The 27,681-nt window shown below is 46.8% G+C and overlaps 1 protein-coding gene across 4 annotated transcripts; it reads left to right on the top strand.

The window, feature by feature from the left end:
• Positions 1–27,332, top strand: Eif4e2 (eukaryotic translation initiation factor 4E family member 2). Of its 4 annotated transcripts, XM_070014860.1 has the most exons (8): positions 1–108; positions 4,820–4,934; positions 7,262–7,396; positions 13,976–14,080; positions 15,838–15,990; positions 16,085–16,221; positions 22,165–22,241; positions 27,283–27,332. In XM_070014860.1, exons 1-7 carry the CDS (start codon positions 89–91, stop codon positions 22,208–22,210), a joined length of 711 nt encoding a protein of 236 aa, XP_069870961.1. In that variant the 5' UTR covers positions 1–88; the 3' UTR covers positions 22,211–22,241; positions 27,283–27,332. The 4 variants fall into 4 exon arrangements, with proteins under 4 accessions (XP_069870961.1, XP_069870971.1, XP_069870943.1 ...); XM_070014870.1 differs by lacking the exon at positions 22,165–22,241; XM_070014842.1 differs by lacking the exons at positions 22,165–22,241; positions 27,283–27,332 and adding an exon at positions 17,877–18,134.
• Positions 27,333–27,681: the final 349 nt, after the last annotated feature.

Genomic DNA, 27,681 nt, shown 5'->3' with positions numbered 1-27,681 from the left:
AAAACCGGAAGTGTCCGGGCCCGGAGCGAAGGGACTGGACAGAGCGGAAGTCACTCCGTGAGGCAGTGGCGGCCGCGGAGGCGAGAGGATGAATAACAAATTCGACGCGTGAGTGGCGCGTGGCCGTCCCCCGGGTCCCTTTCCCGCAACCGTTTCCCCCCCGCGCCCGCCGGGGCTCGGCGACGCACACCTGGCGGCCCCGGCCTCCCACCGCCGGGCGTGGCCACTGCTGGGCCCGCCCAGGGCCGGCGGGGGAGGGGGGAGGGGGAAGGGGGCCGGGGCGGGGGCGAGGCGGGGGCCCGGGGCGCGGCGGGGGCCGGGGGCGGGCTGGCCACGCCGCCCGGAAGGAGGGGATTGGACGCCCCGCCCCGGGGCGCGGGTTCGGTGGCGTGGAGGGGGGTGGGCGCCGCGGCGGCCTGCGTGTCTCCGAATCCGGTTCTGTCCACGCGCTCCGCGGCCCGGGAAGGTCGCGTGCCCTCGGAGCTGGGCTCCCGTCTTCCACCGGCGGGGACGGTAACGGGCTGTGGTCGTAGAGTTGTGCAACCGCGATGAGGTAACGTGGCGGCCGGGGGCGGCGCTCCGTGCAGGAATTCCCTCGGTCGTCCCGGCTCTTCCGGCTTCCTCCCCCCTCCCCGCCCCGCCCGGGGTCCTGGCGACCCGCCCTTGGTCGCGGGCCATTCCCACTCTCTCAACTCTCAACCTGATCTTTAGTTCCGGCACCAACAGCATATATCCCCTCCAGTGACGGTGTCTTCTTGCATTTTTTTTTTGTCCATTTAACATTAGCTAGGCCGGCGTGGCTCACGTGCTGTGTGTCCAGCTTGCAGTGCGTTCTGTTCTCACTGTCTTCCTATAAGCCTCATCTGTCCGGCTCTTCACCCAGAACCCTGTGTGTGGGTCCCAGACTGTTTTGATAGCAGAAAAAGTTCCCAGGCTCCTGTTTTCCTAACCACTAATGCTGGAGGGATTAGATCACACCCAGCAGTTCTTAGAGGAACTTGTGTAAATCGCTAAATAAGGAGGTATTTAGACACATAATGTGGAATTGCTATTAGCATCTGACTTGCTCCTGCTGACAGTCTAGCCACTGCTGGTGTGCACATTCAGAGAGTCCTGGAGTCCCAGCTCTCCAGGCAGCTCTCATAGTCTTGTTTTCCTGGTTGGGAGAACTTTGGTGAGAAAGCAAGCTATCTTTCTTAATTCTCCTGGGTAGCGGAGCCCAACCCTGCCCTTACCCCCAACCGTAAACCCTGCAGTACTCGCGTCTGTAGCCCGGCCACCCCTCCCCCCACTGACTTAAACAAATCTAGTTACATTCTGAGAAGATACTTTATGGCCCCCCTGTCTCAGTCCTACCCAGGTCATTTAGGGGTCTGCAGCAAGAGTGGAAATAATGGCTTTCCTCTGGTATCTAGCAAGGTATTTCTGTCTTCCAAGTAACTCTGTGATGGGGATCTTAACACCCCCGTTTTTTAAATGTCAGTATTGAGGTTTGAACTTGGGGCCTGGGCACTGTGCCTTAGTTTTTTTTACTCAAGCCTGGCACTCTTCTACTTGAGCCATAGCTGTACTTCTAGCTTTTTGGTGATTAATAGGAAATATAAAGTCTTCATGGACTTTCCTCCCAAGGTTGGCTTCTAACTGCTATCCTCAGATCTCAGCCTCCTGAGTAGCTAGGATTGAAGGAACGAGCCACAGTAACTTGCCCATGACAGATAGAAAGGACCAGGTCAGGTTTGTTGTCTTCACTTTAGTTCAAGCATGTCTTGGTGAATATTGACCTGGCCATTTAAATTATTTGTAAGTATTAGCTATTGCACTGGGTCTTATAACATCTGCTCTCTAGTTTTGAAGGAAGACAAAAGCAAAATGCGTTCTTTTGTTTGAAATAAGCTGCTGAAGATAGCGCTCTTGCCCCTCATTTTGTTTTGGTTGTTTTTTTTTTTTAATGAGAAAGTTCAGCAATACTGGGAACATCATTGCATATTTGGAGTCTGCACACTTTCCAGTAGTGGTCATAGGATGTGTGCCATTTGTCAGAATCCTTCTCAAAGCACAGTGTCTGTAGCTGGGTGCAGCGTTATGATTTGACGGGTTCACATTAAAGGGACGCTCTCACCTCCTTTACTGTGTGGGCTCTGCATCATGGTAATCGACAGGAGTTTCTTGCGGGGGGGGGGGTGTGTAGAGGGTGGTGGCATAGACCCCTACTGATGCAAAACCCTAAGATAAAGACAGTTTCTTAAGAACTGCAGTCTTCCCTCTCTGTACTGTGAAAAATTTGGTATGCAGATCATGCTATTCTTGATTTTGTCTATATTTCTGTGCCATTTTAAAATTATGTATCATTAGCTTTTGACATACTCTCTTTTCTTTCTCTCTCTCATTTATTTATTTATTTATTTATTGTTGCCTGTCTTTGGGCTTGAATTCAGGGCCTGGGTTCTGTCCCTGAGCTTTTGTGCTCAAGGGCAGCACCCTACCTACCACTTGAGCTTTTTTGATAGTTAATTGAAGAAGAGAATTAGCAGTTGTTTTAGATGTAAGCAGTAGAATACCTATGAAGTGCTTGCTGGGAAGACAGAACTGGTCTGGCCAAAGAGCAATAGCAAGGGCAAGAGCAAAGATTGATGTGGAGAGTTCAGTGGAGGGGAGGGTTAGAAAGCGAATTGTAAAGGAGAGTTACCCAGGGGAATAGGCAGAACACGTGTTAGGCATAAGCGGTAAGACTGGGGAACTGCAATTAGGTTGGTAGAACTAGAATAAAAGTGTTTTGGTGGGGGGCTGGGTGCCAGTAGCTCACACCTGTAATCGTAGCTACTAAGGAGGCTGAGATCTGAGGATCACGGAGTTCAAAGTCAGCGAGGGCAGGAAAAGCCGTGAAACTCTTTATCTCCAATTAACCACCTGAAAACTCAAAGTGGCGCTGTGGCTCAAGTGGTAGAGCACTTGCCTTGAGCTGAAGAAGATCTCAGGGACAGAACCCAGACCCAGAGTTCAAGCCCCACACCGACAAAAAAAAAAAAAAAAAAAAAAAAAAAAGGAGTTTTTTGGAACCAGGCAGGAGGTGCTTACAGGGTCATGTGCGCAGAACGAGGGCCTGTGGGTATCTTACCTTCTCAGGTCTTTGGGGACAGGCACTGTGGTAGCCAGTACACAGTATTGGTTTGGTAAATTTTAATCCATTTTTCATCCATAAGACTTACTTACTAGGCAAGCTCCTTTTAAAGCAAAACAGCACAAGTTTAATTAGGAGGACGGAATTTCATGAGCACCAGTGATGGTCACTGGGAAGTGCCGGGAGGCTGCGCCCGGCTGCCCACAGCACTGGCAGTACAGCCAGGTCCTTCTCTGCATATTCTGTTCATCTGCTTCATTCTCTTTGCCTCCCTGGCTATCTCTGTTTTTGGTTCCTTGTTTTGGTTTCCTCATGGCCCATGTGGCTGCCCCAGCTCCTGAATCTGTGATCTTTCCTCTCCTGGATGAAATACTGAGGAAGGAATTATTAGCTCATGGTTTTGAGCAAGGCCTGGAGGACTAGGTAAGCTATGCTGAACTGCCCTTGGGAGGTGGCTTTCCTAGTGGTATCCTGGCCAGGGTGACAGTGGGGGGGCTCATCGCTCAGGTCATGTCTTCCTGAGTAACTCCTACAGCTGCGGCTGCAGCATGGCAGGGCAAGCACTCTAACAGTTAGCTCCAGACCAGTCTGCTGTTTATTGGGTGCTTTTTGTTAAGCACTGCTGGAGATCCATGGGCGAATACCTCCCACTGTAAATGCAAAATACCTTACAGTCTGTTCTAATGTCTATATAGGGCAATATCTGAGTTATAAGTCAAGCAGTTCTGTCTTGAAGCCAGATTCCATCTGACTGTACATTTTGTCATGGAGCCCAAATGATCCTGCTCTAGAAGAAATGACATTCTCATCTTTGTATTCGCCTTCTGCTTATTTATTTTGCTGTTTCTAGTCGATTGGATGTGCCTGGAGGCCTTTAATTGGCTTCACTATGCCTGAGAAGATAGCCCTTTGGCTCTGATCTTGTGAGGCGAGCACTCATTTGTTCCTTCTTTTAGTCTCTTATTTTTCCTTTTAACGTTTCTTCAGCATCTTCTTGTCCTGGGCCACTGGAATGATGTAAGATACCGCTCTGAGGGAACCTTCCCCCTAGTAGAACAAATAGGCATGGGAGGAGCAGTGTCTCAGGCTGGAAGCCATGTGGGATAGAGGCTGCTGGAAAGGAGAGTGCCAGTTGTCAGGACTCAAGATTGTTGAGGTCCTTACCTTGTATTGTACTTTCTCTTAGAAGATAGACATCAAAGAAGAGGGACAGTTGAGAATCTTAAAGATGGAAATTAATCACATTTGCATTTAGAAAGATGTGGAAAATAGGTAGAAAGTAGAGATTGGTGTCAGGGAACCCCTTTAGAGATTTATGAATAAGACAACAGGAGAAGAGGGCATAAAGTAGGGGAGAGAGGGTAAGGACAGGTGGCAGTGTACATAGATAACCTCCATTTGAAATGCCAAAGGAGTTATTTAATCCAGACTCTTGCCATTATTGAGAAAGAAGACAGTCTCTAACTGCTTTTTCATATTGCTTGTTACTTTCTGGAGTTCACAAGTGAGTTGGTGCTGTTTTTGATTTACTCTTCCTAGTTTGCCTTTCTGCATTCCTTTGTCCTCCTCTCGGGCCTTTTACAAGCTTGTGTTTTGAGTGACTTGGGGTTGGTTATGTGGTGCTTCCTGTGACTGGTGGCTTTGTTAGTGAATATAAATCAGCTTGGTCATGGGTTAACATTGCTCTGCCTTCTCACTCAGCTTGAAAGATGATGACAGTGGGGACCACGATCAGAATGAAGAAAACAGCACACAGAAAGATGGTGAGAAGGAAAAGATGGAACGAGACAAGAGTCAGAGCAGCAGTAAGAGGAAGGTATGTTTGGCACTGCGCAGGTGTAATTGCTTTTGGACTTGAGACTTGGTTATCTTGTAGAGTCTGTTTATATGGAAAATATTAGATTAGTTGTATGGCATCCTGTTAGAACTGCAAGAAAAAGTGGGGTTTAGGGGATTGTGGAGAAAGGGGTAAGGTAAGAGAGGAACAACCAAAATATGATATATACACATTTGGAAATATCACAGTGAAATCATGATACTTTTGTTGTTGTTGTTGGCTATGGGGCTTGAACTCAGTGCCTAGCTACTGTCCCTGAGCTCTTTTGTTCAAGGCTGGCACTGTACCACTTTGAGCCAATTGGTGTTTTTTTTTTTTGTTGTTGTTGTTCTTTTTGGTAGTTAATTGGGGATAAGAGTCTCACAAACTGTATAGCCTGGGCTGGCTTTGTACCACAATCCTATCCCAGCCTCCTGAGTAGCTAGGATTACAGGTGTGAGCCACCAGCGCCTAGCAACCATTATACCTTTAAAAGACTGGGATAACTTGAGTTCATGTTGGAACTTAGAACTTTCCTTTGGTCACAGGCCATGCCTTGCATTCTTCTCCCCTGAGGTGAAGAGGTAAATGCTGGTGCTCACCTAGGCTGGGAGCAGTTTCAAAAATGGCTGCTCAGTATTTCAAATGTGCACATCACTATTTTATACTGTAGTCAGTAGTAACTTGAAAGTGACTTGGAACAGAGTGAATTCAGAGAATGAGATACATGCATGGCTCAATTTCTCCTTGATCCTTACTTTTAAAAACAGCAAAAATGCCCATAGCTGATAATCCTTTACTACTAATTTGTGCTGGGCACTGCCAAAGAACTTTTTTTTTTGGGTCTGGTTGTGGGGCTTGAACTCTGGGTCTGGGCGCTGTCCCTCAGCTCTTTAGCTCAAGGCTAGCGCTCTACCACTTGAGCCACAGCGTGACTTCTGGCTTTTTTCTTTTTGCTTATGTGGTGCTAAGGAATCGAACCCAGGGCCTCAGGCATGCAAGGCAAGCGCTCTACCACTGAACCACCTTCCCAGCCCCAGTGCCAAAGAACTATAACTATGAATCCACTTGATTCCCTTAGTAGCCCTTTGAGGTGATTCTTTTTCCTTTCTCCACTTTTCAGGAAGGAAGCTGTAGTACAACCAGGTTGAGTGTCCTACCACATTTTTTTTTTTTTTTTTGGTGCCAGTGCTGGGGCTTGAACTCAGGTCCTGAGCACAGTCCCTGTGTTGGTTTTTACTATGCTAGCACTATGCCACTTGAGCCACAGTGACTCTTCCAGCTTTTTTGGAGTAGTTTATTGGAGATAAGAGTCTTATGGACTCTTCTTTTGTCTGGGCTGACTTTGAACTGCAGTCTTCAAATCTCAGCTTCCTCAGTAGCTAGGATTTCAAGTGTGAGCCACCAGCACCCGGTACATCCTACCACCACCACCACCCCCTCAGGACCTGGGCACTGTCTCTTAAGCTTTTTTTTTGCTCAAGGGTAGCACTCTACCACTTGAGCCATAGCACCACTTCTGGCTTTTCTGTGTATGTGGTACTGAGGAATTAAACCCAGGGCTTCATGCATGCTAGGCAAGTACTTTACCACTAAGCCACATTCCCAGCTCCATCTTACCATTTTTTTTTTTTTTTTTTTTGGTCCAGTCGTGGGGCCTGAACTCTGGGTCTGGGCGCTGTCCCTCAGGTCTTCAGCTCAAGGCTAGCGCTCTACCACTTGAGCCACAGCGTCACTTCCGGTTTTTTTCTTTTTGCTTATGTGGTGCTGAGGAATCGAACCCAGGGCCTCATGCATGCAAGGCAAGCGCTCTACCACTGAGCCACCTCCCCAGCCCCCATCCTACCATTCTTAAGTGGTGAGAGTGTTATAGAGTGGCAGGGATTGGGTAGGGCAAATGGTAAGGAAAGACACAAACACAAATCCCTATTATTAGCTATGTGCTGGTGGTCAATACCTGCAATCTTAGCTGTTCAAGAGGACAGAAAAGCCCACCAGACTAAAATAGCCAGCAAAAAGTAGGGCTGGGGTGTGGCTCAAGTAGAAGAGTATTAGCCTAGCAGGCAGTGCAAGGCCCTAAGTTCAAACCCTAGTACCAAAAAAAAAAAAAAAGTGCCTTTTATATGCGGTAGAAAGCTACTAAAGCCATAATAACACAGTGTTACAGGCTTAGAATCAACTAAGGAAACTTATTTGACCAGAATCTTGTCATTGAGATTGCATTATTTTTTGGTTGTGGTGTGGCAAGAAGTAACATTGTAAAATTGTTCTCAGTCTCAGAGCATATGGCACAAGCCCAGGACTAATCACCTTCTTTAACCTCCCAGGCTGTTGTCCCTGGACCGGCAGAGCATCCCCTGCAGTACAACTACACTTTCTGGTACTCCAGGAGGACTCCAGGCCGTCCCACCAGCTCCCAGAGTTATGAGCAGAATATCAAGCAGATCGGCACCTTCGCCTCAGTGAGTACTTGGAGGTTACAGTCATGTGTTGGTCTGCCTTCCTAGTATGCTGTCTAATGTTTGCTTTCCTTACTCAGCTAATCTGAGTCCCAGCATCAGATGTTTCTCATAGACATCCATAGTTAACATGTAGTTACGAGAATGCTGGCTTTGATCAGTAAAAAGGGTTACTTTGGGGATGTCTGTTCCTTTTTTTTTTTTTTTTTTTTTTAAATAATGTATGGTGTCTGTCTTTTTAAGGTTGGAAAGCAAAAGTGGAGAGTAAAGTTTCTTTTGTATTTGAGAAAATCCCATTAGAACCAGGCGCTGGTATCTCATGTCTATATCCTAGCTACTCAGGAGGTCAAGACCTGAGGATCATGGTTCAAAGCCAGCCTGGGCAGGAAAGTCCATGAGCCTTTTTTTGGGTGGGGGGAGAGGGGGGCGTCGGTCATAGGGCTTGAACTCTGGGCCTAGGCACTGTCTCTGAGCTCTTCAGCTCAAAGCTGAAGAGTGCTCTACCACTTGAGCCACGGCATCACTTCTTCCATGAGCCTTTTAACTCCAGTTAACCAACAAAAGGCTAGAAGTGTAGGTGTAACTCAAGTGGCAGAGCACCAGCCTTGAGTAGAAAAGCTTAAGGGATAGTACCTAGGGCCTGAGTTCAAGTCTCAGTGCTGGCACCAAAAAAAGAGGAAAAATTTCCATTAGGATTTTGGTTATGATAAGGATTTTGCATCAAGTAGCTTCTTTTTCCTGTGCTCAGAAAGAATAATGAAGTATGCAGTAATTGTTTTTGTGAGTGTTGTCAGTATAGACTGACCAGGATTTGTCTCATCTCTGCTTCAGGTGACAAGATTTGTGAACTTGGAGACTACAAACACCACCAGTCATGTTTGACAAAGTCTACCATGCACCTCCTGTGTGGGTCTATGCATGGGTCTCTCTCTGCAGAGTTAAGCACATATTTGTTGGTTTTTAAACTATTTGAGGTATTTCTATAGTTGACAATAACATTATAATAAGTAAGAGGAAAGACACAGTAAATAATAGGCATTTTATTTAGGTAATTTCTTCCAGTCACTAGTAGAATAGACCTATGAGGTCATTGCTATTATCCACATCATACAAATTAGTCAAATGAGATCTGTGTTGAGTATCAAGTACAGGGTCTCAAATGAGTCATAATTCACTTAAGTCTGGGAGCCAGTATTGAAACTTATGCCAGGTAGCCTGGAAATCACAAAGTGCACTAAAAGCATGGCAAAATGCTACTGTTTTAAAATGTTGCTTACTACACAAACTATATTTATTTTTCCATTTGTTACCAATCACATATACATATATTAACTGGTAATAAGATTGTCTCCTTAATGTGAGATAATATTGCTGGGCTGAGATCATAAAATTTCAGCCCAGTGCCAATTGCTGCATTATCACTGGAAAATTTAGGCTTTTCTGAAATATCACAAATAGCCTGGTGCATATTTTAGTCAAATGTTTATTGAAGCTGGGTACCAGTGCCTTATGCCTGTAATCCTAGGGGCTCAGATATCCTAGGATATCTGAGAATAACAGTTTGAAGCCAGCCCAGACAGGAAAGTCTTGAGACTCTTCTCTCTAAGTAACCACCAAAAGACCAGAAGTGGAGCTGTAGTTAGAAAGGTAGAGTGCCAGCCTTGAACAAAAGTGCTCAAGGAAAGCTAGGTGCTGATTGCTCACACCTGTAATCCTAGCTACTCAGGAGGCTGAGATCTGAGGATCGCGGTTCAAAACCAGCTCGGGCAGGAAAGGCTGTGAGACTTTTATCTCCAATAAACCACTCAGAAAACCCGAAGTGGTCCTGTGGCTCAAGTGGTAGAGTTCTAGCCTTGAGCTGAAGAGCTGAGGGACAGTGCCCAGGCCCAGAGTTCAAACCCCATTACCAACCAAAAAAAAAAAAAAATGCTCAAGTTCCCAAGTCCTGAATTCAAACCTTAGGACCAGAACAACAACAACAAAAATGTGAAGGAACTCAAGACCTTATTAAAAAACATTAAGAGAACCTGTCCTTGGGAGTATAATTTCCAATAGTAGGTATACAACAAGTAGAACTTCACAAATATGCCTGGAGTTGGGGTTCCGAGCAAAGAAGGGCCAGTTCCACCTTGAGGAAACCTGCCTGGAAGCAGGTGGGTTTAAGATTGACCTTAAAGGATTTAAAGAGCTTATATAAAAGCAATACTTGACAGAGGAAAGATTAAAATGAAACTTTTGAGATATCTATGCACTTCTAAAATTCCTGAATCTATTGCAGTGAATTTTTTTTTTTTTTTTTTGTCAGTCGTGGGGCTTGAACTCTGGGCCTGGGCACTGTCCCTCAGCTCTTCAGCTCAAGGCGAGCACTCTACCACTTGAGCTACAGCGCCACTTCTGGTTTTCTGGTGGTTTTTATTGGAGATAGGAGTCTCATGGTCTTTCCTGCCTGGGCTGGCTTTGAACCGCGATCCTCAGATCTCAGCCTCCTGAGTAGCTAGGATTACAGGCGTGAGCCACTAGCGCCCGGCACTGCAGTGAATTTTTTTTATTGCCTGCTCTGTGCTAATGCTAGCTAGCACAGACAAATGTCAGCAATTAGGTCATGAACAACTGGTTAAACACTTGGAGGAACAGAGAAGGAACTGTTCTGGGGAAACAGGTTTCAGCTAGATTTCTGTTAAATTGCTTTGCAGTAATTAGGAATATTTCTAGCATTTCTTTCTTTCTTTCTTTCTTTTTTTTTTTTTTTTTGGGTCCAGTCGTGGGGCCTGAACTCTGGGCCTGGGCGCTATCCCTCAGCTCTTCAGCTCAAGGCTAGAGCTCTACCACTTGAGCCACAGCGCCACTTCCGGCTTTTTTCTTATGTGGTGCTGAGGAATCAAACCCAGGGCCTCGAGCATGCAAGGCAAGTGCTCTACCACTAAGCCACCTTCCCAGCCCCTAATTAGGAATATTTCTAGCATTTCTTTCCATCTTGTACTAAATGCATGTATGAATTTACCCCCAAGTGTGCAAGGACGGTTTGTGTCATGTTTCTCCTATAGCATATATAGTGAGTGGCATAAATGTCATCAACACCTGGTGGTTAATGTGCTGTCAGTACTCTGGGAGTTGAAAATCGGTAATTCAAGATACTAGGAAATGGCTCACAGAGAAGTAACAACATTGTGAAACATTTTATCAAGTCCAAAACAATATTTTTCAGTTTTTTGCAACACTGGGCCTTGAACTCAAGGCTGGCTCTCTATCACTTCCTGATCTCAGCCTCCTGAGTAGCTAAGATTATATTAGAGGCATGAGCCACAGAGTGCCCAGGCTCTTCCCAGTGGTTCTCATTTCTAATAAGTGAGCAGCATTAAAAGTTCTTCCAGTAGAGGCCATTGAGAAGGTAGCACTTTGAAATGGAAAGAGCCTTGGACTTTGCATCCTGGGTCTGACCTCTTCTGGTGCGTGGCTGCTGGGGCACACAGGAAGACATTTTCTCAGCTCTGCAGTGAGGAAGATGATGGCATGGATGCGTTCTTGAGGTCATTTCTCCATCTCATATTCTAAGTTTCTGAACTTTATTTTTTCAGTTCAGTTGGACTTTTGAAAAAACATCTTTCAAAGTTAATGTTTCTTAAACTGTTTACTTCATTCATATTGTGCTTGAGGTATACATTTGTCAACTTTGCACAATTTACATATACAGAGAACATGATTTCAGTGTGTGAGTGTTTAGGGAAAAGGGAAAGGAGAAGGGTGAATTAATTTTCAAGTACATTGCAGCTATGTGAAATGTATTTTAAAAAGCTGTTAATGGATGGGCTAGGAATATGGCATAGTGGTAGAGTGCTTGCCTAGCATTCATGAAGCCCTGGGTTCGATTCCTCAGTACCACATAAACAGTAAAAGCCAGAAGTGCTTCTGTGGTTCAAGTGGCAGAGTGCTGGCCTCATGAGCAGAAGCACTCAGACAGTGCCTAGCCCCTGAGTTCAAGCCCCAGGATTGGCAAAAAAAAGAAAAGAAACAATAGAGGCTATTCTGATTAAAATGTTATACATGCACATCTGAAATACCATGGTGGAACAATTTGTCCATACTAAAAATGAATAATAAGAAAGTAAAATGGGCTCTGTGGCAAGAGTAGGTACCAGTGGGAAGGAGAAGGCTAATGAGGAAGTAAATGGGAAAGAATATGATCAAAGAGGTTTATTTACATGTATGAAAATGGAACAGTAAAACCTGTTGAAACTTCTAAACAGCAGTTGTATGCTTGTGTGGAAATGTAGCAATGACACTCTACCCCCTCTTACAACTGATATATGGGAATAGAAAAATTTAGAATTGGAGGAGACAAAACCTTCCAAAGTGATTTTTGTGGGCTCTCACTGCATATAGCCAGACTGGCCTCCAACTCATGATCTCCCTGCCTCAGTTGCTTGATTGCTAGAATTAAAGGCAGTCGTGACCATATCTGGTGCTTCAAGTGATTTTTGACTGGGTGGATTGGTGTACATTCTCTCTACTGTACCCCTCAGATTCCTAATTGACAGCCACTGGTTCTGTTGGGTGCATTTTGTTACTCTCTGTTAGAGTAAAGGTTATATTACTGCTCATTATGCACACATGGCCACTTGTGGTGCCAGTTGCTACACACAGTTAAGCCCAGTGCCTGAAGCCGAGAGGGCTGCATGGTAGTCCTCATGAAGTGTTATTAGTTTCTGGCTTCTTGTAAATGTGTAAGACATTTCATGTGTTCCTGTTCAAGAAAGGAACTGAAAGAAACAGCCATTTTCATGCATTGGAAGGTCACTTTTCCTCTTGCCACCCAGCTCTAGAAGTGTGACCTGAGTACTATATTTGCCAGAACTTCCCTTCTGCTATACAATTTTGGTGTCTTTCTGTGTGTTGACAAACATTCGTGGCTTCTTTCCATGCTCTTCTGGATTTTCTTCACTGTCCTCCTTCATTATGCCTTGTCTTCTGTCAGTACTGAATAGGTACGCTCGCCGGATTGCAGGGGGACCATGTCTACTGTCAAGAACTAGCATGATGAATATAAGTTAACACACAAACCTTGTTCTTCTTTTTTAGATAAAGTTTTTCTGTGTAGTCTAAACTAGGTGATCCACACGTGTGTGCTACCTACACAGTGCTAAAAAATGTGTCTAGTTTCCTATAAGATTTGAAGGTGGGCCAAGGAGAACCATACTTTTTCTAGCTGAGAACTCCCTAGCTCTGAGACTCTGAATCCTGTTTCACTTTAGTGGCCTTGTTATATAGCTATGCATGTGACGGATTCATTTATGCTCAGTAACTTTATGGTCAGATGTATTTCAGTCCAGCTCAGTGCTATAATTGCCAACTAAACAGTCTGATCGAGAATTAACTTGAAGTTGGGTATTGACCAATGGCTCATGCTTGTAATCCAAGCTACTCAGGAAGTTGAGCTCTGAGGACCACAGTGTGAAGCCATGCTGGGCAGGAAAGTTCATGAAACTGCAATTAACCAGCAAAAAGCTGGAAGTGGAGCAATGTCTCAAAAAGTAGAGTACTAGTCCTGAGTAAAAAAGATCAGGGACAGTAACCAGGCCCTGAGTTCAAGCCATAGGGCCAAGGCCTGTGGCTTGTGGAACTTAAGCCTGGAGATTAAGGTTTCCATCATGGGGCGGGGGGGGGGGGGGGGGGGGGTGAATCTAGCCCACAAACTAGAGTATGGCTCAAGTGTTAGAGCTTTTTTTTTTAATTGTGAAAATATTGTACAGGGGCTAGGAAGGTGGCTCAGTGGAGTGGTAGAGCGCTTGCTTTGCATGCCTGAGGCCCTGGGTTCAATTCTTTAGTACCACATGAGCAGAAAAAAGCTGGAAGTGGCACTGTGGCTCAAGTGGTAGAGCGCTAGCCTTGAGCTGAAGAGCTGAGGGACAGCGCCCAGGCCCAGAGTTCAGGCCCCATGACCGGACCCAACAAAAAAAAAAGAAAAAGAAAAGAAAATACTGTACAGAGGTGTTACAATTACATGGGCAAGATAATGAGTACATTTCTTATCAAGCATTGTAGCCTCCTCCTTTGTTTCCCTTTCCCATCCCTTCCCATCCCCACCCAAACATCCCCCCCACCCACCCAAGTGTTAGAGCTTTTACCTGGCAAATGCAAGGCCGAGTTCAAACCTCAAGACTGCCAAAAACAAAAAAGCAGGAAGTTCTTTTACTGTATATGATGATTCTCCTGCCACTTCAAGTGGGAAGGTAAATGTCTTTACCTAATAGTGTCCTTTTACCTAATAGTTACCAGCTTTTCTCACCCAAAGAAGTGTTTGTTTTTCCCAATATTAAGGTTTGAATTCAGGACCTTACACTTGCTAGAAGGTGTTCTACCACTTGAGCCATGTCTTTATCCCAAAAGTTCCTTCTTGGATTGCCAGCGTTTTGTGACTAAACTATAAGCTTTTCCTCTAATAATGCCCTTCTTTCCCACAGTGCTCCACACGAGAATGTGTCAAGTGTCTCCTGTGCTTATGTTCTTAAGTAAATCTTGAGTCTTTGGATCATTCAAAGGGAAGGGAAAAATACATGCTTTGTGCTCTTGGGTCTTCTCTCTTAGGTGGAGCAGTTCTGGAGGTTTTATAGCCACATGGTGCGGCCTGGCGACCTGACGGGCCACAGTGACTTCCATCTCTTCAAAGAGGGAATTAAGCCCATGTGGGAGGTGAGGATTGCCAGCCTCCAGAAAACTTAATTTTGAGTGCATGTGTGTGTATAGTATTTTTACATAGTAGCTATGATAAATGTGGTAAGAAAATAGACTTAAAAAGCTAGAGACCCAGAGCTGAGTTCCAACATCTCTTTGCAGAGCCATTGTTGGCTCCACTCTAGGACAAAACATCTTCTTTTCTGATGCCAGAGCATTTTTCTTTAAGGCCACTGTGATTGCATGCAGCCCATCCCCTTGCCCTTTTATGCAGCTTTTGATAACTACTTGTTACCTAACTTAACTCTTTTTTTATTTAAATACTGGGGTTTGGAATCAGGCCATCATGCTTACCAACTTGGCAGTCATTCTAACACTTAACCACGCCTGCTGATCTTTTTTTTTTTTTTTTGCCAGTCCTAGGGCTTGAACTCAGGCCTGGGAACTATCCTTGAGCTTCTTTTACTCAAGGCTAACACTCTACCACTTGAGCTATAGCACCACTTCTGGATTTTTCTCTATGTGGTACTCTACCTCTAACCCACATTCTCAGCCCCAGGTCTTTCTGCTTTTACATTTTTTAATGTACCACCAGGTACTTAATATTCTGCACATGCATGTCTTTCTTTTAATCAGCATAATACTCTCTGTTTGAAAATTTCATCCCCCCCCCCACGTCTCTATTTAGCAACTTTTAGTGAGATTTCTTAGGACTTTAGGTTTTTTGTTGTGTTTTTTGCCAGTCGTGGGTCTTGAACTGAAGGCCCAGGTGTGCCCCTGAGCATCTTCATTCAAGGCTAGCACTCTACCACTTTAAACCACAGCACCACTTCCAGTTTTTAGTGGTTAATTGAAGCTAAGAATCTTAATGACTTTCCTGCATGAACTGGCTTTGAATCATGATCCTCAGCTCTCAACCCCTGAGTTGCTAGAATTAAAGGCATAAGCCACTGGTGCCCAGCTTCTTGAGGTTATTTTTAGGTGGGTTTCTGTAGAGATTTTCTATGGGGTGCCTTGGGGTCATCCTGGATCATGACCTTCCTACGAAGGCCTCTTTCATAGCTGAGATCCCAGGCATGCACCATACCTGGCTTATTGGTGGAGAGAGAATCTCACTGACTTTTTGCTGTGGCTATCCTTGAATCATGAATTTCCTGATCTCTGCCTCATGACTGTCTGGGATTATAAGCATGAGCTTCCATATCCCACCAGAAGTACATGATTTTTTTAAAGGTATTTAGCTGGTTCTTTTTTTTTTTTTTTTTTAAATCAAATAGCATATGCCAACAATACTTTTTTTTTTTTTAGTTAGCTTATACTAGTTATATACAAGGGGTATCTCGTTTTTTTCTTTTCATTCCATTTCTTTTCTCCATCATTTTACCACTTTTTTCTATAAAGCTGAATAATTGGGAAGGATCAGACTTCCCTGATCTTCAGGGGACTCATGTTTTTTGTTTTTAATTTTAATTTTTTAATTTTTTAATTTTTTTTTGGGTCCGGTCGTGGGGCCTGAACTCTGGGCCTGGGCGCTGTCCCTCAGCTCTTCAGCTCAAGGCTAGTGCTCTACCACTTGAGCCACAGTGCCACTTCTGGCTTTTTTCTTTTTGTTTATGAGGTGCTGAGGAATCGAACCCAGGGCCTCAGGCATGCAAAGCAAGCGCTCTACCACTGAGCCACTTTCCCAGCCCCAATTTTTTAATTTTTTAAACTGCTCTAATGTAAAAGAAAAAGCCATGGAACATTTTAATTTGGATGCTTTTGTCTTTTCATAGGATGATGCAAATAAAAATGGTGGCAAGTGGATCATCCGGCTGCGGAAGGGCTTGGCCTCCCGTTGCTGGGAGAATCTCATCCTGGCCATGCTAGGAGAACAGTTCATGGTTGGGGAGGAGATCTGTGGGGCTGTGGTCTCTGTCCGCTTTCAGGTAAGCCACTTAGGCCATTCTGCTTGCTCTGTTGCCTTCTCTCCCCTCAACTGCCCCTGGTTTGCTGTGATAGTACCTTCTGTTCCTCCTGTAGGAGGACATTATTTCCATATGGAATAAGACTGCCAGCGACCAAGCAACCACAGCCCGAATCCGGGATACACTTCGGCGCGTGCTTAACCTACCTCCCAACACCATTATGGAATACAAAACTCACACCGACAGCATCAAGTACGTGTTGGGGGGGCTGGGGGGAACAGGTCCCTGAACTTAGCAGAAGTAGTTCCATAGCTGGGCCCAGAGGCAGATGGTCATAGAGGAGACTGGCTTGTGGAGAAGGGACGGACCAACCCCCTCTAGGGCTTCTGGCCGTGCTGCAGTTCTTGTTGGCAAGGCTCCCTGCCTGCCCACACTGCAAGGTGCTGGGGAGCAGAGCCTTCTGCAGAAGCCCAGTCATCTTCCTGGGCTCGCTGCATTTCTAGCCAGCTTGTCTTTCCTGTACTAACTACTATCTGAAAATGAAAGACAAAGCACTTTTCTTTTTTCTGGCTGTTTTTAAGATAATTTCACTGAACAATAAAGTCCTCTTCCTTGCCCATCCCTCACCCCACTTCTGCATGTCTGTTTAACCTATTAGCTTTAGTTTGTTTTCTTTGTCCTGGAAAATTGATTTCTCATCAAGAATGATGGCTCCATTTCCTGTGCGTAGAGCTGAAGTCAGAGAGGAAGGAAAGTAATTTGCGGAGGAGAAAGGGAAGGGAAGGAGAAAGGAAAGGGAAGGGAAGGCGGAAGCTACAGGGAAAGAGGCTCTGTGGTCTCCTAAGGACTTGATCCACAGTAAGAATCACTTCGGTGATCAAGTGACATAGTCTCAGGTCCTAGGACCAAATTGTGCGGAGTGGCTGCTAGATGGTCTCAAAAGCGGAGAGAGAACCAGCCAGTTTGGAGCCAGGGCTCTGAGGTTTCATTCTCCCCTGTGGCCTGAAGTCAGTATGCGCCTTTAGCGAGTTTCTGCCACTGCTTCACTTTCCCCGCTGTAAAATGGGGGAGTAACACTTAGTAAGGCTATGGGAGACTGAGTCTCTGTAACCAAGGTTCTTTAGGACAAAGCTCTTAACAGGTCCAAGTATTGCTGCCATCATCATTAGCGACAGTGTCATCATCATGCTATTCTTGTTCAAATAGCAAGCCCAGTGGTTGTGATCATCAGCAGGCAGAACGTTTGGGAATCTCTTTCCCATGCATTCACAGGCAGTGTGGATAGGGTGGGCTTGCAGCAGCAAAGCACCAGTTTTTAACTGGGAGCACTCCATGGAAGTGAGTCCATGGTGACTCTGTAGCCCCTGAGTCATTCACAGCCCAGACCCTGGTTGCTTGCCTCAGCAGTCCTATAGAAACACTTTTTCTTGAGGCAGATCTGTCTTCCTCTCTGCTCTGAGATAGGAGTAGTGTCTGCCCTCCTGCGAGGTTTGGTCCCGGCTGAAGAGATCTATGCCTTTTTCTAGGGCTCTTGTTTTCAAGGTTCCCCAGTTCTCCCACCCCACCAGCCCCCAAGGGTCAGCTTTGCACCTGGGTAGGAAGGAGAAGAAAGCAGTTTTCATCGACTGCCCTTCTCTGCTGTTCTCCCTCTCCAGTACCCTGAGGCAGTTCATCCTCACTTGCAAAAACAGGCATGAGTCCTGCCAGTGCCTAGGAGAGTCTGTGGACTTGGGCCATGGTCTGCTAGAAAGATTGGCCGGCTGTGTGCAGCTCTCCTTGGAGCTCTGCCTCTGGGACTCCAGGCCTACAGACATAGGACCAGAATGCCCTCCTTGAGACCTAGATGCCACTTTCCCTTGCTCCTCCCTCTTTCCTCTCCCAATGAGCCACTTTTGCACTTCCACTAGAATGCCAGGCAGGCTGGGCCCCCAAAGGCTCCTTTTTCAAAACCTCTGGAAGCCGCGATTGAATGTGCCATGACCTCTCACTCTGGATGGCACCGTCATTGAAGCTGGCGTCATCGGAGTCTCTTGTTCTGTTGGCGTGCCACCTGGAAGACCCTTCTGTCCTGGACAAGAGGAATGGAAGAGCATGCTATGCTTTGAGAACAGGCTGACACACAGCTACAACAACAGCTGAGATCACAAATAAATGGTGCTAAACTAGCTTGTCTCATGCTCTTGCTCTTTATGGTGCATCAAGATGTGGCCTTTCGAGATGACTGTCACCATATTAAGGGATGGCACAGACTTCTCCACGCAGGGCCATCCGGGGAACGCAGCTTCATTCCCAGGGGCCCAATTGTGTAGTGTCATGTGGTACTTTGTTCCAGGACTGCCGAAGTCTGGCAGAATGAGGTGACATCTAGCTCTCAGATAATACCCCCTGTCTGGGTACTTGAACTTAGTTTCCATCTAGTCCTGCTGATGATCAGCCCAGAGTGATTTCTGACTTCATATTCAGTTGGAGAAGGGGATCCTTAGCCTTGCTTTGCTAACTTCCATTTGCCTTTACTTCAGAATTTCTTGCCTGGAGATAAAGCCCTGCTTCCATCTGTGTGCAGCCACACATCCATTGCTTCCTTGCTTTGTGCTAACGGTGTTCTTACTGGTGCCAAAGCTGCCCAGGCCCCAAGCTCTTTGCCAGTCTCCTCCTCCTGCTTTCCCTGTAGAGCAGATTGTCTTCCTCTTTGAGCTAGCCTGCTTGCACCATCTCTGGTGATGGCCCTCCCTTCCTCTCAGCCAGGGTTCCCATGCCTCAGGAGCCGGGTGGGGAGGTTTGACCTTGCACATACTGGCCTCTTGTGCTCTGTGGCTTGGCTTACATGTGCTGCAGCTTGGCCTTGGGTCCCTAGCCTGCATGGAGAGTTTTGAGTACACTTCACAGTACATTACGTTTTCTTAGGAGTCACTATCAAAACAGGAAAGACTCATTTTTGCACATTCTAGGTTAGGGTCCGTGGAAGTGGTTGTAATGGTTGAGTTTCCCCCACTGCTTCCTCCACCTTTGGCAGCAGCACCTGGTGCTTGCACCAGGCTCACTGACTCCTCCAGGATGCTGTAAGAACACAGGGAGACCCTGGGCTCGGCGTTGTAGGGATGTCTGTCCTTTCTATGTTTATTGCATCCCCCAATTGGGTTGAAGTTGGGAGGTTTGCTAGAATGTGGAAAGGGCTGTGACCATGTTTTTAGCATTTAGAATTGCCTCCTTTGGCCCGTTCCCCCCACCCCTCCCCCATCTTTTACTGTCAGGTTGCACATGTTGAGCTTAATTTCAGCCACTTTTTAACTGCATCAGGGGATGAGCTTGATGTCACCTTGCAGCGTAAGAGTATCAGCACTAAAATGACGTTGAGACTCTCAGAGCCTGACCACACATGAGCAGAAGTCAAAACTAGTTCTGCCTTGGTCCATTCCTGGTGGCTCTTCTATAGATGTGGTTTTGTTTGAGGCAAGAAACAGCAGCTGCTAAGACTTGAGAGTTCCAAGGAAAAGGAAGGGAGGAGCCTGCTCACAGAGTGCTGTGTCTTCTGGAATGCTTACATTCTTCAGCCATGCCCCCCCGCCCCGCCCCCCTCCAGCTTGCTGTGTCTGTCCCATTCCCACTGTCCCTGGCCTGTTCGTTACTGCTTTGGTCTTTTAATTGCTCTATCCCTAGGAGAGCCACATAGAGGCTGTTGGGTATTGTCCTGGTTTATGGCCAACCACCTGAGGAATGTGAAATGTGTAAAATTGTGGTTTTGCTCAGGTCAAGGCCCCTTTTAAGGAGACCAACTCATTTGAGTTTTTATAGGTTTTTTTAGGTTTGGGTCCTCTATTTCCTCCACTTTGAGGAGAAACTCCGTAACAGGTTAAAGCTGGTCACAGAGCCATATAACCAGCACTATCTTGGGAAGAAATTTCTCTTTGAAATGCTGCCATTGGCTCCTCTGTGCTCCTGGCCTAGAATGGAAAAGCCAGCAGGACCTGTGCCCATCGTGGTCCGCAGTGCTAGGGAATACTACTAGTTGGGTTTTTCTGCAGTCATGGATAGGTGATTGTTCTTGATTCTATAGGAAACACAGATCTACTCTGTGGAGACTTTCCAGATACTTTATTTCAACACCGAATTTTAATATACAAAGTCCAACCCACTCCCTTCTGCCATGGCTAAATCACAGCCTGGTGACGCTGGTCACACCCATGTAAGCAGCTGGCCTGGCGGTGCTGGCACTTAGAGCAAGGGAGGCTGAGCTCCAGCGTGTTCCAGGGCTGACCCACTACCAAGCTCTGATGCCTGCAGGCTGCGAATGGAATGGGGGAACACAGAATTACCCAGAAATGAAATCTCCGTGCTCTCAGAGTTTTCTCCCTGATAGGTGAGACTAGGAAGTGGACTTGAAAGGGCCCTTTGTTACCCTGTCATTGAAATCTGTTCAGAATTCATGGTAGACTGTATTCATCTGAGTTTTTCTCTGCTTTTAGAAATTCTAGTTTTAGAAAGTCTGTCTTTAAAAGAAGGAAGTTTTAATATTCTCTAACATGTCCAATGGAACAGGGCTAGCCTGTGAGAATAGAAGTAATTGTCCTAGAGTTCATGGCCAGCTGTTTTCATCCCCCTGAACCCATGCAACTAAATCCTAAACCCAGAGCCTTCGCTTGAAGAGATTTCTCAAGGAACCAGAAGGTCACTTTGAGCTAGATGGGATTCCAGGTAGCTCTGGAGCTTTGCTTCTTGAGGGTCTTGGCCCACGACTGCTGTTTAGGCTAGGGAAACAAAAGGGAAAATGAGATGAAGCTTCATCCCAGCTGTATCATTTCTTATTGACACCTGTTGACACTGTTAGAACGAGAAGTTTCCCTAGGCCCAGCAGTGGGGCTCCATTTGTCATCATATGGAGTGAAGAGTGAAATTGCCTTTCAGCTCCCCGCATGGATTCCGTGTGCCTCATCACCATCTCTCCAGAAAGGGCTGTGAAACACAACCTGCTGTGGAAATTGAGCTCAGAAGCTAACAGACGGGCAATGCTTCTTCAACAGTCTTACCCTTTTCCTTAAGTTAAATGCTGCTTTTTGAAAGAGAGGGCCTACTGAGACTGGTATACACATGCCACCATGAAGTATACTAAGTCTCCTTATTAATCCCCCCCTTGTAAAGTTTTTTTGGGGGTTCTGCTGAGAATTGAACCTAGGGCATTGCACATGCTAGGCAAGTACCTCTACTAATAAGCTGTACCTCTAAACCCCTTCCTTGTGAAAAACAAAGGTACCTGAAGAAGGTCTGGTCATGGAGTATATTTTAGTGGTCATCCAATGTGCAGTGAGTGACAAGGCATGCGGTCCACCCTGGGTACTTGATCTCCAAGTTAAACCAAGAATGAAACAACTCATAGCAAGAACTTCAGATTTAGAAGCACCAAGTTTTATATCTAAGTTTCCCAAGAAATTTAATGCTTTGAGGCTGAAGAGTAACTACAACAAGAAGGTAGGAAATCAGCTTTTCTGACAAAATACAAGGTGTGGAAGGAGCTCGTAGAGCCCTAGTGGATCGGTTTCTCTGCCCATCCAGCAGCTACCAGTGGCCCTTGAGTCACAGTGCTTATCCCCAAGCCCAGTACACCAACCAGCACGAAGGCTGTGACAGGCATTTCTCCCTGGAGATTTTGAACTCCCATGATGTACACAGCCTAGATTTTAGGATGATGGTGATGGACATTTGACAAATAATTGGAATTGCATATTTAAGGTGTGAGCAGGGTTAGAGTTTGGAAATATGAAAGCAGAGAGTGGCATACCTCGCATCTTTAGACATCATAATTCTGGTAGGTATTTGGTGAGAACTGATGAAGGAAGGCGGTTTCCACATGCTTCCAGGGGCCCAAAGCAGAAAAGGCAGGAAGTGCGGCGGCAGAGGTGTTCTGGTTTTGGCTAAGCTTTAGCCCCAGCCTCAGTGGCCTCCCCTGTAGCCTTGTAGAAGAAACCCTGACAGATCATCAAGGAAGTAGTGAGGGACGCACTTGCCCAGTAGAGGAAGGCTGAAGTGCCCACTGCCCATCTGAGAGTCAAGCCTGCTGGCACCTCGCTGCTCTGCACCCAGCTCCCTGTGGCTCCTCTTAGCCTGAAGGCCATCAGAGTGGGAGGTGGGGTGGCGGTGTCTGCTCTGTTCACAGCATCTCATCTGAATGTGCTATTGTGTTTTTTGTCTCTGGTTTGCCAGGGCCTGGGAGGAGTTTCATGGCCTGGTGAACAGCAGCGGCCGCTGATCGGACGCTCCCCCTCTGTCTCTCACTCAGGGTAGGGCCTTGTCTACCTTCTCTGTAACCCTGTGATGTACCTGTCATCCATAGCAGCCCTCTTCCCAAGGAGATGCCCTCTTCCTGTTGGCCCTCAGACCACTGGGTTTTTAGCCCCATGGGCTATATGTATCTAGGTGAACCCCTGGGCAGGTCACTTGACCACACTGTGACCAAGAGCTCTCTGAGACCCCCTCTGGATACTAACATTTCACTAGGCAGATGTGCCCCAGGCAGATTTTCCTTCTGTTGGGATATGGCCATTCTTGAGCCATCTGCCAATGTCCCTTAGCTAAACTGCAGGTCCCTAGACCCCAGTATGGGTTGGTTGGTGAGAGCTATGGCTCTGTTTGCTCAAGTCTGTGAGGAAGCGATGCCAGAAAGTCAGTTTGGGCAGTGAAAGACGGGAAATGGGAAGCCGGGGACAGGACCTGTAAGACCGTTTCAAGCTGTACTGTAACTAGACCATCACATCTCGGGGAGGGGTGGGGGGGGTAGAGGTCGGGAAGCCAAGCCAACTGCCCTGCGCACTTCGGAAATATTTGCATTTCAATCAGAAGTGTCCACTCCAAGCTTGCGTAGCCCAGAGGAACAGATGAGAGGCCACTGGGCAGAGAGGAGAGCCACAGCACCATGCCAGCGCAGGCTTCTTGAGCAGATGGCACCCGCTGCAGTAGCTGCTGCGGAAATCCCTTCCCTGGAGAAGATGGAGGTTTCCCAGAGAAGGGAGACCACATCTCTTGTGGTCTAAAGAGAGATGACACTGCTGGTGACAGAAGCGGGTAGCTACAGGCTGGTGCTCTGTGCTCTGTTAGGATGATTGTAGGGTTTTTGCACATTTCCATGGGCCCTCTCCCTTCACTTGTCAGTAGTTTGATTCTGGTACAAATTCTGTGTGTGTGTGTGTGTGTGTGTGTGTGTGTGTGTGTGTGTGTGTGTGTGTGTGTGTGTGTGTGTGTGTGTGTGTGTGTGTGTGTGTGTGTGTGTGTGTGTGTGTGTGTGTGTGTGTGTGTGTGTTCCTGATAATTGAACTCAGGGCCTTATGCTAGGTAAATATCCTACTACTTCAGCCATAACTCCAATCTTTTGGGTTTTTTTGGATTATTGTTCGTTTTGTTTTTTGTCATATGGTCTCATACTTTTGCCCAGGTCAGCCTCCGACAGCAATCTTCCTACCTCCATAGTCCCAAGTAGCTGGATCTATAGGCATGTATCACATGCCTTACATTTCAATTTTAAAAAATCAATGTAGAGTTCACAGATGGCTCTAATATATGTACAGGAAGAAATGAAAATGTATGTCCGATCTAATAGTGGATAATTTATTGACATACAGTCTAAAATACAGGAAATAATTGAAATAGGTTAAAATTAAAGTATGGGTTTTAATAACAATTAGTTTTAAGGGTTTTTCATTGGTTTGTTTGCTTTTTAGAGTGATATTAAGGGTCACCTGCTTAACTTCACCACGTCCCAAGCCCTTTAGAATTTTAAAATATGAATGCTCCCAGTGTATGCGATGAGAAAGGCTTTGTCATAGTTGAGTTGGAGTGTCTAGTTGTTGAAGTACATCAAATGATGGTACCTTTCAAAATCAGCACATCTAAGGCTCATGAAGACAAGTTCTTTTGTTTTTTTGTTTTTTTGTTTGTTTTGTTTGTTTTTAAGTTAGAATAATCAGATTGGAAACTTGAAACTTGAAATCACTTCCCCTGAGAAGACACTGAATTCCCCCAAGGAAAATACCTTTGGGTTCCTTGGGGAAAGCAGTTGATGTGGTGGCCTCTCTGTCCTTTTTTAGCTCCACCCTGTCACTTTATAGTTTAGGTATTCTCGAAGCACAGGCCTGTAAGTCTTCACATTTAAACCTAAAGCAATGAGTTTGCTTCCCTATCTTAAGAGACAGAAAAGGGACTTCACTTCATTTCTACTGATTAGGTCTTGTTTTCAGTTGTGGATGCCAGCCTGTTTGCTGACTTGCCACTTAAACACGGATGCTGGCCTGCTGTGTCCACCTGCCACTTGGGAGCCGTAACACTCCCTCTCCGGCCTAATGGCTCTCTCTCTCCTTTTTTCTTCTCCCCTTACAAGTCCATCGTGATCTATGAAGAAAATTGATAGAAAAATTTCTATTTATTTTTGTTGTTGTTGTTGTACTAGAATTTGAACCCAAGGCCTCAAGCTTGCTAGCTACTCTTTGAGCTGTACCTGTTGAATTATTAAATCTCAACTTGCTATTTCCTATCATGAATCATGCCTGCTAGTATGACTGCTAGTACGACTGGTTTAGCCTGCCGAGGACAGAGGTCTGTGCTGTTGGACAGTGCAGCTGGTGTGCTGGTTCAGTGGGAGATGAGAGATTAAACCTTGTTCCCACTGAATCCAGAAAGTGTGCACAGGTTTATGGAGCATATAGAAGAGGAAGCCAGAACCGTGTGTGCCGTAGGGTAGACTGTTCACAAGACCACACACACTTGAGCCAGTAGGCCGGTGGGAGCACACACTCCGCATTCCAAGCCACTCTGAGCTTCTGCAGATGGTGCCCCTCCGCCCTGAGGACCAGGGCCCTTCCATGCTCCCAGGCGGCCAGCACAGCACAGCGGCACCTAGCTCCCGGAGAGGAGATTCTTCACGGGTCTGCCCGCAGGAACTGGGCCCTGCCTTGTCTCTCGTTTCCATGGTGAGGAGTGAGAGGGAGCAGAGCGAGTGGAAGGCTGTGGGTGTTTGGAGGCGGCTTCTCCCGGGGTACCTGGGAAGGTGGCTAGGAGCCAGTCTGGATCAGGCTCTCTGGGAATTCTGAGGCCTCATTGTTGGGGCAAGGAAAGCCAGTAGATGAAGCACGCTCCTCCAGGGCTCTGAACATGGGGCGTCTCGGTCTGTGAGAGGCCCTCAGCATTGCCGGTCAGCATGGCCCGAGGGCCGGAGGGCTGGGGCTCAAGGTGAGACTCCGAGTTTTGGTTTGGAATAGAAAGAAAAAGAAAAGAAGAGCCTCCGGTGTCCCCTGCAACTTTTGTCTGTGTTTTTCTCTTTCCCTGTCACCTAATCTGTGCATGCCGCACCCCGGGTCAAGGATCTAATATTAGTAGCCAGCTTGAGGTGGACACAGCCCTAAGACTAAAATTGGTGCTAATCTGCTCTAAACCTAGTTGTAGAAAGGCGGGACGGCAGCCATGAGGGCCTGCTGCCATTGGCTGCCTTGGCCTGCCTGTCACTCACTGGCTGGGCCAGGCCAGCCACCATCATTACTTGGATGTTTTGTTAAACTGGAACAACTCCACCAGATTCTTCTGTCTCTTCTTTTACTTCTCTCTTCCCCCTTTTCTGTTCTGTAAGTGGACTTGCAAATGATAGGACTTCTGATCAGGTCTCTGGTAAGGAAAGCAACTAGAGTATTAAGCATCTGGATAGAAAGTGAAGTAGCGCTCTCCAGTCTGCCTTTGTGGTGATGGTCCTGACAATCCTTCATATCACAGCTGCTGAGCACTGCCTACTGTCTGAGACAGACACCTCCTCTAAGACAGACACCTCCTCTTCAGTCCGAAATCCCCCATCTACCTCGCACTGTCCTGCCTTTCCAGTCACTTCTAGCATGATCTGTGGTGGCCAGCAACCTGGGGGAAGAAGTTGGTTTCTGTGACGCGTTTCTCAGCGCGCATCTGTGGAGGATAGGCATCTTTGGAAGTGCAGGCTAAACAGCACGTCGCCCCCAAGCACTCAGCAGCCGTGCCCCTGATCATACCCACCTGCTTCTGTCACGCCAGCAGATAGTCCTGGTCCTCTTGGGCCTTTGCTGCGTATTTGTGGCACTCAGAAGAAGGTGTTTTGGTAGTATTTGAGTTTGAACTCAGAGCCCTGTGCTGGCCAGACAGATTCTCCACCATGTGAGCTTCAGCCTTGTTTTTATTTTTATTTATTTGCCCTGGTTACTTTTGAGATAGAGTCTGGCTTTCTGCCCAGGCCAGGCTGGACCGTTTGTGTATGCTTCCTGCCGTTTGCCAACACCCCCAGCCTCACCCCAGCTTTTCTGTTGAGATGGGGTCTTGCAAACCTGCCCACACTGGCCTCAAACCACACACTTCCCAACCTGAAGCTCTGGGCTAAGGTGGCAGTTAGGTGACCTTAAAAGAGAAAGCCAGGTAGTGTTGAGATTCAGGGGGTAATGTTGGTTGGGTTTCTAGTGCAGGGTAGGAAAGGTGGTCAGGCATGAGGGATCGGGCTCACTGCGCCTCTTCCCCCTCAGACCATGTTTCCAAACAGGGTTGGCAGTGTTGCTCTAGGAGGAGCTGCCTTTATAAAGTAGGGGTGGGTGGTTAGCCCCACCCCTGCCAGGTTACACTGTTGCAGTTTATATATACAGAGTATGTCATCTTCCCCTCAGCCCCAGTGCAAAAGGCAGCCTCTGCTGCTCTCTTGTACCTTCTGTTACAGATTGGCTGATGGGGGATCTTTCCATGTTAGGAGGAAGATTCGTGTGTGTGTGTGTGTGTGTGTGTGTGTGTGTCTGTGTGTGTCTGTGTGTGTCTGTGTGTGTGTGTGTCTGTGTCTTGGGGCTCCAAGCGTGGGCGCTGTCCCTGAGCCTTTTTGCTCAAAGCTAGTGCTCTACCACTTGAGCCACAGTTCCAGTTCTAGCTTTTTTGGTAGTTAATTGGACAAGACTTTTCTGCCTAGACTACATTCAATCCATGATCCTCAGATCTCAGCCTCTTGAGTAGCTAGGATTGCATGCTTGAACCACCGGCACCCAGCCTTTTTATTTTTTTAACCTGCACAGTGTCCCACTGTATGGATGTGCCATAACATTGGTGCCTAACCAGTCTCCTCTTGCACTGGCCTGGTTTCTAACCGTTGGCCACTGCAGGCAACCGAGTGGAAGTGTTGGCAGGGACCTGGGAGGCAGGTTGCTATTTGGCATGAGACTGGCAAGGCAGGTGAGAAGGTCCTGGGGTGTGGAGTGGCTGCATCGACGCCCTCCTGTGTGCGTGTGCTTGTGTCTAGATGCTCCGTGTATTGAATGCCCTGTTTTCTTCTATTTTCTCTTGCAGGGACAATTCAAGCTTTCGAAATACAAAAATCACATTGTGAAAGTACACAAGCTGGCAATAATCCTTTTCTGTATGTGTGTGTGTCCAAGCTGGATGGGAGGCTCTGCTGCTCTCTCCATCTGCTCACTGGAGGGACGACCCCGGGGCCCGGCTCCCTTTGCACTCGTTCCTGGAGGCCGGTTCCACAGACACCCTCCGCCACCCTGACTTACAAAGCGGAACAGCTGGAATGGATGAGCCTGGTTCTTGGGCAGGCTCTGGGAGAGCGCATCCTCTCATCTTGCTGAGTGCTGTCCAGATGCCTCTCTGCGTCCTGCTGTGGGAAGGACACCAGGACCACGTGTCCGCTCCGCTCCGAGCTGTGAACCGGCATCAGCAGTATTATGAGTGCTCACACAT

Source organism: Dipodomys merriami, unplaced genomic scaffold, assembly GCF_024711535.1.
Source record: "Dipodomys merriami isolate MVZ:Mamm:240054 unplaced genomic scaffold, mDipMer1.0.p SCAF_1, whole genome shotgun sequence".
Classification (NCBI taxonomy): Eukaryota; Metazoa; Chordata; class Mammalia; order Rodentia; family Heteromyidae; genus Dipodomys; species Dipodomys merriami.
The sequence above is the reverse complement of the archived record's forward strand: the minus strand, read 5'-3'. Positions and strand labels throughout refer to the sequence as shown.